Source organism: Ursus americanus, chromosome 6 (genome assembly GCF_024610735.1).
Source record: "Ursus americanus isolate L20-20 chromosome 6, mUrsAme1.1.p, whole genome shotgun sequence".
Classification (NCBI taxonomy): domain Eukaryota; kingdom Metazoa; phylum Chordata; class Mammalia; order Carnivora; family Ursidae; genus Ursus; species Ursus americanus.
This window is the reverse complement of record NC_142132.1, coordinates 17,450,552-17,466,410: the sequence shown is the minus strand read 5'-3', so window position 1 is coordinate 17,466,410 and position 15,859 is coordinate 17,450,552. Positions and strand designations below refer to the sequence as shown.

The 15,859-nt window shown below is 44.2% G+C and overlaps 1 protein-coding gene and 1 long non-coding RNA gene across 13 annotated transcripts in view; one reads left to right on the top strand and one right to left on the bottom strand.

Annotated features, from left to right (window-relative positions):
- VTI1A (vesicle transport through interaction with t-SNAREs 1A) overlaps positions 1–15,859 on the top strand; it is a 358,597-nt gene that overhangs the window by 272,536 nt on the left and 70,202 nt on the right. For 2 of the 12 annotated variants that reach the window (XM_045803129.2, XM_045803130.2), the window contains one exon: positions 11,304–14,711. The exons of the other annotated variants lie outside the window; for them this stretch is intronic. Coding sequence is in view for 1 of the 2 variants with exons in the window: in XM_045803130.2 (XP_045659086.1) it covers positions 11,304–11,334 (31 nt within the window). In the remaining variant the exon portion in view is untranslated. Of the gene's footprint in view, positions 1–11,303; positions 14,712–15,859 lie in introns of those variants that run through there. 12 annotated transcript variants of the gene reach the window in all.
- Positions 725–14,725, bottom strand: LOC123795968 (uncharacterized). The gene is made up of 5 exons (XR_006780635.2): positions 14,588–14,725; positions 8,923–9,036; positions 4,556–4,638; positions 1,112–1,214; positions 725–969 (listed from the first exon to the last, which is right to left on the bottom strand). It is a non-coding gene; the product is annotated as an uncharacterized LOC123795968 (long non-coding RNA).

The window sequence follows — 15,859 nt, the reverse complement described above, 5'->3', positions numbered from 1 at the left end:
TTGACTCTATTTCCTGTGCTACACTTGTTTTTCATCTCCATGACTTAGTTCATTTATAACTGGAAGTTTGTACCTCTTAATCCCCTTTATCTATTTTACCTCATCTATTTTACTGTTGTTTTTCTTAAATATTTATTTATTTATTTTGAGAGAGAGAGAGCACGAGCAGGGGGAGGGGCAGAAGAAGAGAGAGCATCTCCAGCAGACTCCCTGACTGAGTGCATAGCCTAACGTGGGGCTCAATCTTAGGACTCCAAGATCATGACCTGAGCCAAAACCAAGAGTCGGACACTCAATTGACTGAGCCACCCAGGCACCCTTATTTTACATTTTTAATCAAATATTTCAGAAAGGAAAAATATAGGACATGATATAATGAACACCCTTCTTCTTGGCACAAGCTTAAGAATTAATATTTTACAAATACAAAGGAAGCCCCTCTTCAACCTCAGGAAAAGTTTATAAGACCAAGTTTGCAGCACCTTGAAGAAATCGAGATAAAATATTGAGACCTGCCGTGTGAGAGGAAAGCAAGATGATGCCCGTGGAGGGAGAATGCACTTTTCTTTCGTTGGATTGCATTTTTTATAGCCCAAATATTTGACCCATAAGAAATCACTGATATTCAATTATTTTCAGCCTTCAAAGGGGACGGTTTATGTGGTCAGCCTCTTAGCAGGGAGACAAATGTCCGTTGCACATTGCAGAGGAAACCAAGCCCACATTTTCTCTTGTCTAGATCATTAGCTGAGCCTCAGAATAGGCTTCCCGGCTTTGTTTCTCAACCGCTTCCAGCTGAGGCGCCTCCAGTCTCTCGCCAGGAGTGTATGTCTGTGGTCGAGCTCGTACTACAAGCCGGCTCCCTTGCGGACACTGCCACTCCGCATCTCAGCCTCACGGGCAGCTATGAGATAGCCAGGGGCAGATCCACGTTTTGTGGGATCTGTGGCTCATACAGTTTGGGATACCCTGCGGAGGAGAGGAGAAATTCAAAATCAGTTATGAAAGTTAATGCTTGTTTGGGTCAAGAAAAGAAAACACAACAGAACTTTTAAAACAGGCAAATACTGCAAACACCACAAAGTCCAGAAAAATCACATAATTTTATTACCTGACTGCTTGACAGACATCTAGAATTCTTTTTTCTCTATATATTTAGTTGCATATTCTTTGGCCGTTTCTTCCATATAATAATTGTTTCATAATAGCATTTTCTATGGAGAGAATAGAAAGATACTTCAGTCTTTCCTCTAACACACTTGAGCTAAACCTGTTTATTATTAAAAGTATTTTAAAAGTTTCTTTTTGCTTCAGAGCTCAAAATTAGAAAGGTGATAGAAGTTTTTAAGATTGCTATCAAGCACTTTTTTCCCCCAGATACGAGCTATGGGATTTGGAATGTTTTCCATAGACTAGCTCTTGGCACCATTTTTTTTTTTTTTCTCTATTCCTCACATACCTCTAGCACCAGGGTCTTAAGACATGTTCATGTCACGGTATGACCTCAGGCCCTGCCCCTTCATGTCCCAATACAAGACGAGTTGACCATTACCAGCCCAGGACAGCTAGCAATAATTTAATCAAACATGGAAATGACTGCAAAACCTATCCCACTGCATCCAAAGTAGATTATTTCCAACTCATCCTCCCCTTAGCTGGATCCCAGAATGCCCACAGCCACCCCAGTCCTCCCCAATGTAAGAGAGAGTCAGAGGGGTGCCTGGGTGGCTCAGTCGTTAAGCGTCTGCCTTCGGCTCAGGGCGTGACCCCAGAGTCCTGGGATCGAGCCCCGCATCAGGCTCCTCTGCTGGGAGCCTCCTTCTTCCTCTCCCACTCCCCCTGCTTGTGTTCCCTCTCTCGCTGGCTGTCTCTCTCTCTGTCAAGTAAATAAATAATCTTAAAAAAAAAGAGAGAGAGAGAGAGAGTCAGAGCAGAAAGAGACAGTTAATGGATGGATTGCCGTTAGTGTGTCTTTTTACGCGTTGTACAAGATATTTGACCAAGTGAACGTATTTCTGGGGCCTTGGAAGGAGGCAAGACAAGTAAGGGACTGAGCCGGAAGGCAGTAAGGGAATGAGAAGCTGCATTCACTTCGTAGGAAACATGCCCAAGGTCACTCAGGTAGCAAGTGACAGAGCTAGGATTTGAACCCAGTCTTTAAAGGACAAACTCTTAGCGACTAAACTGTATTAATTCATGTCTTATTTTACAAAACCTTTCCTCTCCATATGCCAGCTTAGAGCTCAGCATATAGACATTGGTCAACATTGACTATATGAAAAGTAGACATCCAGATCTCGAAACAGATTTGCTATCTTCTCAATCACCCATGGGCCAACTTCTTTTAAGACTCCAGAATTCCTGTTTGAAACAAATTTTAGCATGATATAGAATTTCAGATAACTCTGTATTAAACAAAACTCACTGCCTCTATCCAACCATGTTCTAAAAATCATGGTGCTCCTCATTCAGTAGGAATATTTTTCAGTCTGCCCCAAGAGCTGATAAATATAGTACAGTATCCTCTTAATGTTAATTCTGGTGTCCTAAGAGCCAGAGTTCGGAAATGGTGGGACAGTCCCAATTAGAAGGGGGACAGCCAGCAGAGGCTCTGCTCTCAATGCCCTGGCACCTGCAGAAGAAAGGTTTTCTCCGATAAACCTTCCGATGTCTGTATCCCTCGGTTACGCACATGGGCGGAACTCTCTCTCAGAACAAGTGTGTTTGCCAAATCATAGGGTAAAGTATCTTACAAGTCCACTTGTTCCAGAAGAAAGACAGGATAAGGGAAGTGGCAGAGGCAGTGATAGGAAAGGAGTTTTTCACACTAACAAGTGTGAACCGATAAGCCTGACCCGTAAGGCAAATGTTGAGGGTCCTAAGTGTACCTCTCATGCCAAAATTAGCTGAGCAAATTTGATTTGGCTTTCCATTTTATAATGGAAAAAAATTCCTAGGGAGAAAGAAAATTCACTGTTTATTGTGATGATGAATGACAGATTTGACTGCTTATCTGCTAGACTTTTCTACTAAATAATTCAATGGAATCACTTTCTAAGATGCCTGAAATCTAAGGCATGCCAGATTAAAATATAGTAAAAAGTAATATTTCAGTCCTTACTCTGCTCCAGTCCCTGGGCTGGGTGTGTTTACACTGTTTATTTCATTTCATCCTCATAAGAACCCAATGAGGCTGTTTCCTTTTACAGATGGAGGATATGAGGCTCAGAGAGATTCAGTCACTTACCCAGCCTGGTCACACAGCCAGCAAGTGGCAGAGGCCGGATTTGAACCAAGGCAGCCAACTTGGGGCCTGCACACTTATCTGCTCTGTTGTACCCGGAGCGATCCATGTGCACCCTATTCCTGTCTCCCTGATCACCCGGACCCCGCCTCCCTGAACAGTTCCCAGGGCGGGGGCATGCTTTGAGAAACTCCCTATAATACATGCAAAGCAAACAAGGGCTATTTGTATTGTCTACCACAAGTACCCTTATTAGCTCATTTTTTTCCTCTTAGGGTGTCTGGAATAAAACATAAGAACATTGGCAAGGGAGCAAAATAAATATTTATCGGTCCCTGAAAGCATTGATATATGTTTGATTCTTCTTCACCCCCATTTGGAAGCCCAGGCTCTGCAAAAAGAAACCCTCAATGAGGATTAAAGAGAGAGTGGCTGCTTCTTTCTGGCAAACTCAGGTTACTGTGAGGTATCTGAGGTCGTATCTTAGAGGCTGAAACAGTTTTCACGATGTTACCCATTTATACCTAAAAACTCTGCCAGGAAGATTTTGACAAGTTCTCAGGAGGGGCAGCCTATTCCCATGGTCCAGCAGGAGGGTATGGTGGCAATTCAATACCAGACCAAGGGTCCTGGCAGGGGAAGTACTGATCCGGGGCTCATAGTCACATTGGAGAGGAAGTGATGGGCCAAGGCCAAGATGACAGGACGGAACCTCAGGAGAATATGTGGCTCCAACCCCAACATTGTGTACATGGGGAAACTGAGGCCCAGGGAGAGGAAGTGACCTACTGCAGATTACTCAGCTAGTTGTGGTAAAACCAGCACTAGTATTCCTTCAAAGACACCCTTCCCACCATCACTGCTGGCATGCCCGCCTCAGGGCAACATCACGCAAGCAGACAGGCGCCTTCCATGGTACATCGTAAATACTTCATGTTAGTTTGTCATCCAGTGATCTGATTTGGGGTTGCATTTGAAATTGTACTGAGAAGACTGATTACCAAGAGAGGTGATGCCCTTTTTTCTCAGCTGCTTAGATTCCCAGCGTATAGTAATAAAAGGACGATTTAAATGACGATTTTAAGGTGATGGGGATTAAGGAGTGCTTGTGATGAGCGCAGGGTGATGTGTGGAAGTGTTGAGTCACTCACTATATTGTACACCAGAAACTAATATAACACCATATGTTAACTACCTAGAATTAAAATAAAAACTTAAAAAGAAAAAAAAAAGAAAGAAAAGAAAAATAAGTAAATAATTTTATTCCTACAGTTGGTGACTCATCTGTAGTAATCCATGTTATTGTATTACCTGAGCCAATCAAGTTTTTTCCAGATTTATATTCCACAGCAGAGATGCAGGGAGATTGCACAGCAAATTCTTCATTGTGTATTCTGAAAGCAAGAAATGTTCTGGATGACGGCACACATGTACAAGTATTTCACACAGATGACACTTGTTACTCTTTTTCTCTTGGAAACTTATTTCCCTAAATATACTTGGGAAGAGTTAGGAAAATCAAACTGTTGTTCACATCAATCTATCTTGGCCCGTAAGATATTTTTTTAGAAAACGCTTTTCTCTTATATACTTTAAATATATGCTTATAAAAACCTTGAGAGTGGGGCTCCTGGGCTCAGTTGGTTAAGTGGCTGACTCTTGATATCGGCTCAGTTCATGATCTTAGGGTCCTGAGATCAAGCCTCCCATCAGGCTCTGTGCTCAGCGGGGAGTCTGCTTGAGATTCTCCCTCTGCCCTACTCCCCACTTAACTCGTGCTCTCTCTCAAATAAATAAAATAAATCTTAAAAAAAAAAAAAAAGCCTTGGGAGCAGCAAATTTATCTTACTCAAATTACGGAAACACCCACCAGATAACCCAGTTAGCAAAGTCAGTCTTCACTGTTAAGACCACCAAAGTGACTCGTTTTCTGATAGAAAATGTTGGACTTCGTTGTTACAATTTTAATAAGTGTGTTTAGTGTGTGTCCCAGGGTCAACCAGGTCACTTCTGAGTTCTGATTCTAAGGTAGGTGGGAAGCTAGGAGGGAGGACCTGGGTAGATGTGTAGAACACAGAGCTTCAAGCCCCTCTGTGAACTTGTCACGTGAGGGACACAAGGTGCTGCCACTATCACTGCCTCCCACTGATGCTATCTTTGCTTTGTCTGCACGAGACTCAGGAAGGTTATAGTCTTCGAAAATAAGTTGGGAGATGGGAGAGGTGAAGTCATTACATTCTCAGTGGGCAAAAATTGTCAAAATTTGCACCACTTGACAATATTAACTAAATTCAGACCATCCCAACAGAGGCCAAACATCGCGCTTCCCTCTTACCAGGAATATGTGTAAGCAGGAGGAAACTCAAAACTCCAGCCCATTCTCTGGTCCTTGACTAAGAAGTAGCTACTTACAGAACAAGTACACATGACCTCTGGATGTGCCATTAAGGAGACTTTTACGGCCCAGGGCAAAGCAACTCAGCGAAGTGGGAGAAGGCAACTGAGGAAAGCTGGTAGAGAAAGAACTGCTTGGATCTCAGGGATGTTCTCAAAAGTTTGGTTCCCGCAAAGAACACATACGGGAGTTAAGGATCTGGAAACTGGTTGTCTTCAACTTGGCTATACTCCTATCGGAAGACTTTAAGAGAAATCCTTACAGGTACTGACAGTGGACAAAAGGTAGTGTACCAGGGGATGAAGCATCCTGCAATCCACTTGTCCCAGGAGAAGGACAGGGTAAGGGCAGTGACAGAGGCAGTGATAGGACTAGCTTGTTAGTTGTTAGGGTGTTCGTTGCAACATTGGAAGAGCAGAAGTTTAAAAGCAACATGAACGTTCAGCAGTTGGGGGGGTCAATATGCTAAAATACTATACAATAGCTAAAATAAATGAATTCTACACACATGTACACACATGCATCTTGAAACTAATGTGTCCGATCAAAAGATAGTTTTCAAAGTGCTACATATAGGGGCGCCTGGGTGGCACAGCGGTTAAGCGTCTGCCTTCGGCTCAGGGCGTGATCCCAGCGTTCTGGGTTCGAGCCCCACATCAGGCTCCTCTGCTATGAGCCTGCTTCTTCCTCTCCCACTCCCCCTGCTTGTGTTCCCTCTCTCGCTGGCTGTCTCTATCTCTGTTAAATAAATAAATAAAATCTTTAAAAAAAAAACAAAAACGAAGTGCTACATATAGAGTTCTGTGAAAAACAGCACACGTTTAGAGAGGCATAAACATGTAGTAAAAGTATAGAAGTATGGACAGAAGCATACCTACTGGAGAAGGAGAACCAACTGTACTTGTAACAGGTGATCTTTTCCAAATAGCAGCTCTGTCTTCTATGCCATTAAATTGATTATTGTATCCCAAAAGCTGACAAAGAAAATGGTTTTTACATATGTGTCCTGTGCAACAGTCCAGTGGGAGAGGGGACTTGAGGGTTCTGCCTTGGGCTTTCATGGGAACATAATCCAAGGGAGCTGCCCTTTTACCTTGGACCCTGCAGCAGCCCCAGCTACAGGTTTCTGAGAATTTCCATGTTAGAAGGGGCTGAATCTAGTTAGTCTTCTTATCCCTAAGACTCTGCAGAGTCATCCCTGATTTTTGTTTTTAATGAAATTTGACAAATAAAGTATGTGCATGGAGGCTCCTGTAGAATGGCCTTAATTTGTGCTTAGGAATGCATAATTTTATCAGGGTCTCTGTAATTAGATATTGTGCAATAGAATAAAAAGCAAATACTGCCTGTTCCATGGCAACAACGGCCTTTAGTACCTCACTATCTTTGAGATAACGAAGGTTTCCATAGATACACGTATCACATGGGATTTTTTTTTAATAGACATCCAAGAAGAAAATGAAAGTTTCCCAGTTGGTTTTCCCCTATTTTTAAGGGTGAGTGTATTAACGTGTGTTTTGTTCTCTTCTCTTTCTGTTGCCTCCTAGATTCAGGTTGTTTTGGTTGTTTCCCCCTCCTTTCTCTGCCTAGACCGTAAATATGAATACCTGTCTTCATAGTCCTGTAGAATAATGTCGATGGTTAAACTCGTGTTTGGTGTAAAGAGCTTATCTTTGGAGGGGAGAGGAAAGAATTGAGATTGTGGTCACTTTCTGCGTAAGGACTGAAGAAAAGTTTGCTGGGAATGCGGTCTGTGTTTTTAGCAGAGAGCGTGCTGACATGCCAGGGCATGAACAAGAGAACAAGCTTCTAGAAGACAGAGAGTGCCCTCACTCATCTCTGTGACCCCAGCATCTAGCATTGCTGGCACACAGTAGGTGCTTAATAATTAACTCCCAGCTGGTTAGCTAATCATATAAAGGGAAGACAGTAATATTTATAATTACTAAGAAAAGACGCCACAAGGTGCACCATTGCTTCTAGACCAGAGGTCAGATGCCTGTGGGAGCAGGGGTGGGGGTCACATAAATGTGCACGGGTGAGGCCAGAAAGATGTTACACAATAGGAAATGGAGGGCTTGGGGTAAACCAAGGTGTGTGTGGCCTATCTTAAGGCATTTCCATCCACATTTTTTTCAAACACCAACAAGACAAACAAAACACACTAATTTGCTTTCTGCTGGGCTGTAAGGAAGGCTAATTTCAGTACTGTGTTGTTTCCAGTGAGAGATGGCCAAAGCCCAAGCAGGGTAAGGACCGTTCCTAGCAAGTGCCAGTTTGGAGCAGGTAACTCTGCTGCGGCATTGCTGTCTACTGAGTAGTAAGACTTCGGGCCAGGCAGCTCTGTGCTGGGCCAGTGCTGGAAGCACCAGGCTCTTTTTCTCATATGCATTGCTATCTGATTGAAATCCATTTGTAATGTTCACCAAAGACAGCCTAGAAGGGAGAAAGTACCCAGCAAAGTAGCCTGCACCCTAAGAGGAAGGGTTGGTGGGAGGCAAGAGCAGCAAGCCCGTGTGTCTGTGGTCTGCTGACATGCATGTGACCTTCAGCTCACCATTTTAGACAACCGGCAGGTCAACCGCTGCCTTCTGTCTAGCCTGCTGCCTCTCTGGGGTGATTTCCTAGAGTCTGATTAACTGTTCCATCAAAAGAAAGCCTGATTGGTTGTACCTAAACATTCCTAATACAGATCCTCTTGGCCACAAGATTTTTTGCTCTAAGAACGATGAGCCCAAGTACCTCCTGTTGGAACACTTGGCCTCAAGTATTTGCAGATGTTCTGCCCGAGATACACCTGGGTTGAATTCTGGGAACTATTTCTTTTATCTCATATTTCATTAATTACATTGAATAGTATGATTGAAATTGTTAGGGCAAAGCCTTTTGCAATTTCATTAACATTAAGCAATTTTGTATGTGGCAGTGAAGTGTGCACCTTGAGAGAATATTAACAACATTTTAAGAGGGGAAGAGAGATCCCCATATGCAGGGAGAGGGGCAGAGGAACACATGGTAATTATCCCTGTGAATCCAATAAAAGTCTTTGTGGAAGCATAGAAATCAGAGCCTTCCTTGGGTTTACAGAACATTCTTTTCTAAATAACTCAAGAGGCAGCCAGAGGTGTTGTCTTACCTTCAGATGATCCTGGGAGAGAAGGAGGGGTGATTGTAGAACTGTTCAGGCCATGTTAGGCATGATGGGAAAGCATTTAAGACATCATTTAAGATGTTGTCCATTTTTTCTAAAATTCAGAGTCTCATTGGAGGCAATTATACTCACCTTTGTACATCAGATCAATAGAAGAACTAAACTTGTCCCTCTGTCCGTTAAAATGAAGAAATGTCTGGGACTCAAAAGCAGGTCACAGGAGAGGATGACTTTCACAGCACGCACCTGCAAAGGTGAGGAGTTGATCTCTACTCTCATTGTCTATACAGTCATTTTAAGATATTTAAACCCTTGCAGGTGGCAGCCCATCCTCCCTTTGCTCCACGATGAGCTTTCGCGTTAGTAGAGTCGGCAGAGGTTCGGCAGCGTTCTGTGATGGCTGCAACTCACCGTAGCCATTAGTGGTCAGATATCAGGCTCATCTCCTTAACTACAACTAAAGAGTTCTTTCAACTCAGAACTCAGGGAGAAGACAGGTCTGTCTTCGCAGGTTGAAAAGAACCAAGGGCATAGTGTAGACATAACTATGCATAGGTAACATAAACAGCCACGAACTGGAAACAGGTATAGAGAAGCCGTAGAGTATGGTTATAAGGGGGTTGCAGGTTAATTACCAACTCCTGCCCATTGAGCTGTGTTGAAACCCATGGTCAAGAGCTACCAGGGCCGAGCCCAGCCTGGCTCCAACCGGAGTCTCCTCCTTTGTCATCACACTGACTCACTCCATTTTGTCTTCCGATCCTCTGCTATGTCCCTGCCTGCTCTGTGCTGCTTTGGTACAGCACGGACTACTCTGAAACAGTTAATATCCCAATGACAGAGAGCTCTCCGTCTCACCAGCTGCAGTTGCTGGAAGACTAACTCCCAGAGTTTGTCCACCGCATTTCTGTTGCTCTAGCACTTTCTGACCTTTATGCTATTTGATAAATCTTTGGAAATGCTGGAGGTATGATTCTCCCTCCGTGGGAATTTGTTTTACCCAGTACAGTGTGTTTCTCCCCTGCTATGGCGGCTTGCTTGCTTTAGGCAAAGAATGGCTCCTCCACATAGAGATCGTGGATCGTTTTCTGTAGGGAACTAGCCCACACCAGTATTAGTGTATCGGGGGCAAAAACTATGGTGCCTGGTTGGTGTTCTGCTATTTACCTCCTTAAAACGCGTATCATGGGGGGGCGCCTGGGTGGCACAGCGGTTAAGCGTCTGCCTTCGGCTCAGGGCGTGATCCCGGCGTTATGAGATCGAGCCCCACATCAGGCTCTTCCGCTATGAGCCTGCTTCTCCCTCTCCCACTCCCCCTGCTTGTGTTCCCTCTCTCACTGGCTGTCTCTATCTCTGTCAAATAAATAAAATCTTTAAAAAAAAAAAAACGCGTATCATGGGGGTTATGGGGCTTGAGTATTGTACAGACTTCTTTTGGGTCCTTCATTTCTCTTACAGGGACTTTTTCCCCCACTTAGCCTCCTTTTTTTTTTTTTTTTTTTTGCATGATAAAGGTCTTTAGTTTGTGGACACTAAAACCATATTTTACAAATCAGTAAGACATGTGGCTTGAAAAAGATTTTTTTTTCCTGATTTTGTACATGTGTTTAACAGAAAGTTTCTTATAAATTTAATCAGATTTAGTTAGACATTAGAAAAAAATCATTTCTTAAAAAGGTAAGTTACATAAAATAGATACTGTCCTAAGAAGATGGCAATATATGGACATTCTACTTAGAACATATGCAGACTGAAATGTATTATCAGCTGTTAGACTTAAACTTATATTTGCAGAGAGAATTCCCTCACCAGGTTTATATACATGAGAGAAATCACTAAGAATCTTTACTTTTTTGAATATAATAATAATACAGCCCTTAATCCCATAACCAAAAGAACAGACATCCCAAGTCACTTTTCTCAACTTTGGAAGGGGAATGAGTTGGGTTGGTGTTGATTTGGTTTGGGTTTTTGTGAGGTTTTTGTTTGTTTTTTTCAGTTACTGTCCTCAGAATGATAGACAGTAGGCAAACCCTGGAAAGAGTTTATTCTGCCTAAAAAGTGAGCATTTTTCCCTCCAGAGTAATTGTTTGCTGTTGAGACCAAACCTATAATTACTCTTATCTAATAGTTTCATAGCATGCCATGCACTATTTGCAAGGAATTTTTTCCATCAGTTTTTTCATTGGTTATTCAGAAATATAATTTGGTGGTGAAAATTAGCTATTTTCCCTTGGTATGGGAAAAGAGACTGTGTAAGGGCAAAAACAGACACCCCCCCCCCATTTATGTTCTGCCTACCCAGCTTTGAAGTTGCCAGGAATGAGCAGTAATGTTCTCTGAATATATTTATATGAAAGTAATTTGACATTTCTTTCTCTTACGGATGGGAAAGCCTCAGTTTGAGCCTCTATCCATGGGGATTGTAAAAGAGGGAGAAAACCCTCCCAGGAAGAAACCCCTTAGGTCAGAGTGAATCAAACCATCAGAGAATTTCCATGTGTGCTTCCCAGGACTGGAGCTGTAACAAGAAGAATGCTGTAAACGGTGCAGGTGGGACTCTAGGAGCCAGGGAGAGATGGCGCACACGAACATCTTCCTGCCAGTTGGTGAAGATCCTGTTATTGTATAAATACACAAGCTGGACCAGCAGAAAACATAGGCCTGGGCATTCTGTTTGGGGCATTGCACTTTGCATAGACAAAGAAAACTGGGAGAATTTGAGCCAAAGGCAAGAACGTAGACATTCCTTAGGAGGGAACAACCAAGGGGGAAGGGACTGTTTACTTCTCAGGAAGTTATGAAATCTCATATGTAAAACACAGTCATATTTTTGTTATTACTTGATTTAACACTCCAGGAACTTAGCCCAGCCAGCTGTGACTCTCAGGCTGCCCTGCTCATTAAAATTCCCCCCTTCTGATTCAGACCCCTTTCTACTACTCCTAGATGTTGCCTGGCCTCTTGTCCCTAAGTCGACTCCATATAATTCAGGAATGTGCTGCCTGTTCAGTGCTCCCAAGAAGTTTCTTTTTCATAGCATATTTTATATCTACAAAAGTAAAAATTCATTGTAGAAATTTAGAGAAGTTCCGAAAAGCACAAAGAAAAAAATACACGGCCCAATAATCCTGTCACCTGTATATGCGCCACCATTCACACTTCAGTGATATAAAATTATCATTATTTTTTAAGCATCCAAACTAACCCTGAAGATACCAGGAGTAGAGGTGTCCAGAGCATGTCTTTGAGGGCAGAAGTTCTGCCTTTTCTATCTCGGCGTGCTTGGTAGCTGGCCCAGTGGCCAGCATGCGGGTAGGCCCCCTGCGTGCCTGGATTTTCAGAGGAAGAAGAAGGCAATGCTCTAGAATGAGTCCAGGAAGGAAGAAATGCGTTTAGTACTTTTTCTCAAATAGCAACTAGGAAATATATTTCTCAATTATGACCTTTTTCTGGAATTGTCCAGAAATGTCAAAAATGTGTTCACAAGATGATCTGGCACCGGGGTTGTGGGGGGGGGGTGCTGTGCGGGTGGTGGTTCAGAGAAGGCCAGAGTTTCTGGGACTTTGCACAGAAGATAAGTTCACTTGAAGTTCTGCACAGGAAGATGTCTGTTTGGAAGCGTGGACTCTGGGAGATGGCATGGAGCCCCACGCTGCTTGAGAAGGGGCCAGGGTCTGCCAAGGCTGGGGCCGCGCCGGCTGCCCTGGGTACCTGATACAAGGTGGGGCGCGGTAGGAAGAAGGGGAACGCGGGGGCCGGGGTGCTCGGGATCCAGGCCCTCGTAGCCCACCAGGGTCTGCAGGTGGCCCGAACATTCCCCGCACAGAGCAGTGCCCATAAACAGATTACAGAACCACCATCCGTTAATTCCCAAACAGTTTTTCTGTCACTTAATTGGAAAATTCATCTTATTTTGCCTCCAGGCCTTGTAGCCTTATTGCATTTGCACATATTTCAAAATGTTTCAAGCACTGACCAGATAACATTAATGAATATATTAGATAGGCAAACGCTTTTAAACAAAAAATAATAAACATACTTGTGTGTATATATTAAAAAAATGTTAATTCCGTCTGGAGCCAAACAGGTAATTTTCCCTTCAGCGTTTTTTCAGTCAGCTAAGACAGGTTGGCCTAGGAGTGCAGTCAGCCTGTCTGCAGACTCGGGCTTGACTTGCATACCAGGGTCAGCTTTGCTTCAGAAACAGACAGGGAGATGATCTGATTGGCTCGCGTCCAGAGCATGCTCACAAGGGCTTCTTTGATGAAAGGGTCCTTGGTAAGTACTGTACCAAAAGCAGCCCGCCACCCTCCTTTCAAAGATACCCATTTAGAGTAATTCCCAGAAAGGGGAAAAGCGGCAAGAAAAAGTGAGAGGGAGGGGAGGGAGAGGGAGAGGGGGAGGGAGAGAGAGATTGAGAGAGAGAGAGAGAGCACCCAACTACAGGATTACCGCAAGAATAATTATGCTCCCTGGCATAGAGAGAGGGGGAAAGTTATTACAAGTAAACTGCTGGATGTTGAAGTAGCTGGTTGGCAACTCTGCAAGAACACAAGGAATGTGCAATTAAGCTCATTAAAACATCATCATTATGCTTATCAATCTTTTTCCAAAAGGGGTAGGGTGGAGCCGTGCGTTAAGGCATGACTGCTTCTGCAGATAAAGATCCGGGGCTACCTCGTTTGCTGGGCTTCTCCCGGCAAACAAAATGAGCTATTCAGTTCCACGCGGCACTTAGGCAGGCTGGCTTCCACTCACCCTGGAGTGGCGCCTGAACTCTGGGAGAGGCATTCAGGAGGCTGGCTCCTCTCAGCGGGCATGCTTCCTGGTGATACAGTCCCCATCAGACAAGCAAGTCTTTATTAAGCACCTACTATATGCCCAACACTGGTGTTTGGGGCAAATTCAGAAATACTGCATATGATGTGAGCCCTGCCCTCTAGGCACCATTAGGCTGGCTGGGGAGGTGAGACCCAGTTGCCTATTCGTGATGCCAAAAATATAGGTATTGAGAGGCAGCCATGTGTGGGTGCTCTGCTAGGAGCTGTGGGTACAGGGGTGACCAAAGAGGACACGGCCCCCACCCTCACCATCTAGCAGGGAGGCAGGCCATGAGACAGAATTGCTACATGATGGCTGCTGGGAGGGGAAGGGGAAGATGCAGGGGGAGCACAGGGGAGAATAACTGCTCCATACATAACTTGCTCATTTTCCACAACACATTTGAAGCTCCTTAAGGAAAAGCAGTGTCTCTCTTATGCTTTCACTTTTTCTCTTCCTTTCCTGCTGTTGTTTTTTAATGGCATTTTGAATATGAAAATAACGTTTCTTGATGAAAATTAGTCACATACAGAATAATATAAGAAGAGAATTAAAATCAGCCGTAGTCTGACCACCCAGCAATACCCACTCTGATATTTAGATCTATTTCCCTCTAATCTTTTGATTTTATTTTGGTGGGTTTTTTTTTTTTTTACAAAATTATAGAAATAGAAATAATTTTTGTTTTTTCCGCTTGAACATTTTCCATACCTTTGAATTGCTTCAAAGCATTCTTTAAAATGTCTGCACAGTTTAACTAATCTGCTGGACACTTCGTTTCTTTACAGGTTTTCACCATTATAAACAATACTGCCCTGCGCGTCTTTGTGTGTAAGAATTGTCACCTTTCGTATGCCTACAGTTACGCGCAAATAGCATTTATGCAACAACCACCTGTAAAAGAAGGGAAAACTACACAATACAAAGTAGGGGACCCACATGAAGTAAATTTGTGTGAGAACAAGGAGCTCACCGGGGCCTCAGCGCAGCAGGAAGACTCATAGGGAAGGTGGGGTGGTCCAGTTTTGTAGAGTCTTGTTGCTGCAGATTGTCTCAACACCCCTCCTTGCATTGTCTGCAGGCATCTGCAGGCACCTCTTTTTTCCGCCAGCTCGGTCCCGGCAGCCTCCATCACCCACGTCTGCGCTGCGCTTCTAGTTCAGTAAACTGCAAACATTTCTCTGCTTCAGAAACACCTGGGGTGCGGGTTGGACCTGCGGGGTGGGGTCCAGGAACCTGAGTTTTGGAAACAGGCGGCAAGGGGAGTCCAGCTCAGAGGGTCCAGGGTCCAAAGACGCACGAGCATGTGCAGGCTGAAGTCAGTGATGCCAGGCACAGGGGCTCGGGGCGGACTGGGGCCCCGCCAGCCACCACCGTGTGGCCTTGGGCAAGTCACTTTGCTTCCTGAGCCTGCTTCCTCACCTGTAAGAGGAAGACGGTGATAGGACGTCCCTCCAAGAGGGTTTGTGAGGATTAAATGAAGGCATAAGACTGAGGCACCAAGCCCAACCCACGAAGGTTTCCCAGGCACGTCTCTGGAAGCTGTGTCCTTGTCCACATGCGTGCGCCATTCTTCTTTAAAACGTGAGCAGTCGGTAAGGCCTCCCTTCTTAGCTTTTTGTCTTGGCTGAGACTCTGTTTTGCCAAGTGGCCTCAGAGCCCAGTGACCCTGCAAGACTCCTGCTGTGACCCCTGCCATGCCTTCCGCCGGGTGCCTACTCTGCTTCCCTCGGCCTCCTGGCACGAGAGGGGAGCCGTGGCAGCTGACTGGTAGAAATGCATCCTTGGTTGGGAGCCAAGTTAAGCTAAGGTGGGAGGGAAAGATAAGCCTGAGGAAATGCTGACGTGAAGAGGTGTGACTGGAGAAACACCAGTACCCTCCAGGACTGGGGGAGCCAGCTTGAACTTTAATTCCTGGTTTGATCAAGGTAGTGTAAAAATGGACCCCAAAGGTCTTTAGATGGAAAACTGGGTTTTAGGTTTCACATATTAGCTGTAGTTAAAGCCAAATGTTCATTCCTCTCAAATTGTGTGGGTGGGTCACTTTCCTCCCACTGTTGAAGTATCGTGTTTTTAGCTGCTAATAAACTTAATAAAATCCATTTCTTATTTTCCCTAGTGTATTAAGTTCGTTCACATGCACTGCTGAACCAACATTTAGTGACACTGTGTTAGAAAGTATTTTTGTTGGAAACAGACAACGGACACAGTTCAACTGCAAAACACTTCTCAAAAAGGCTTCTTT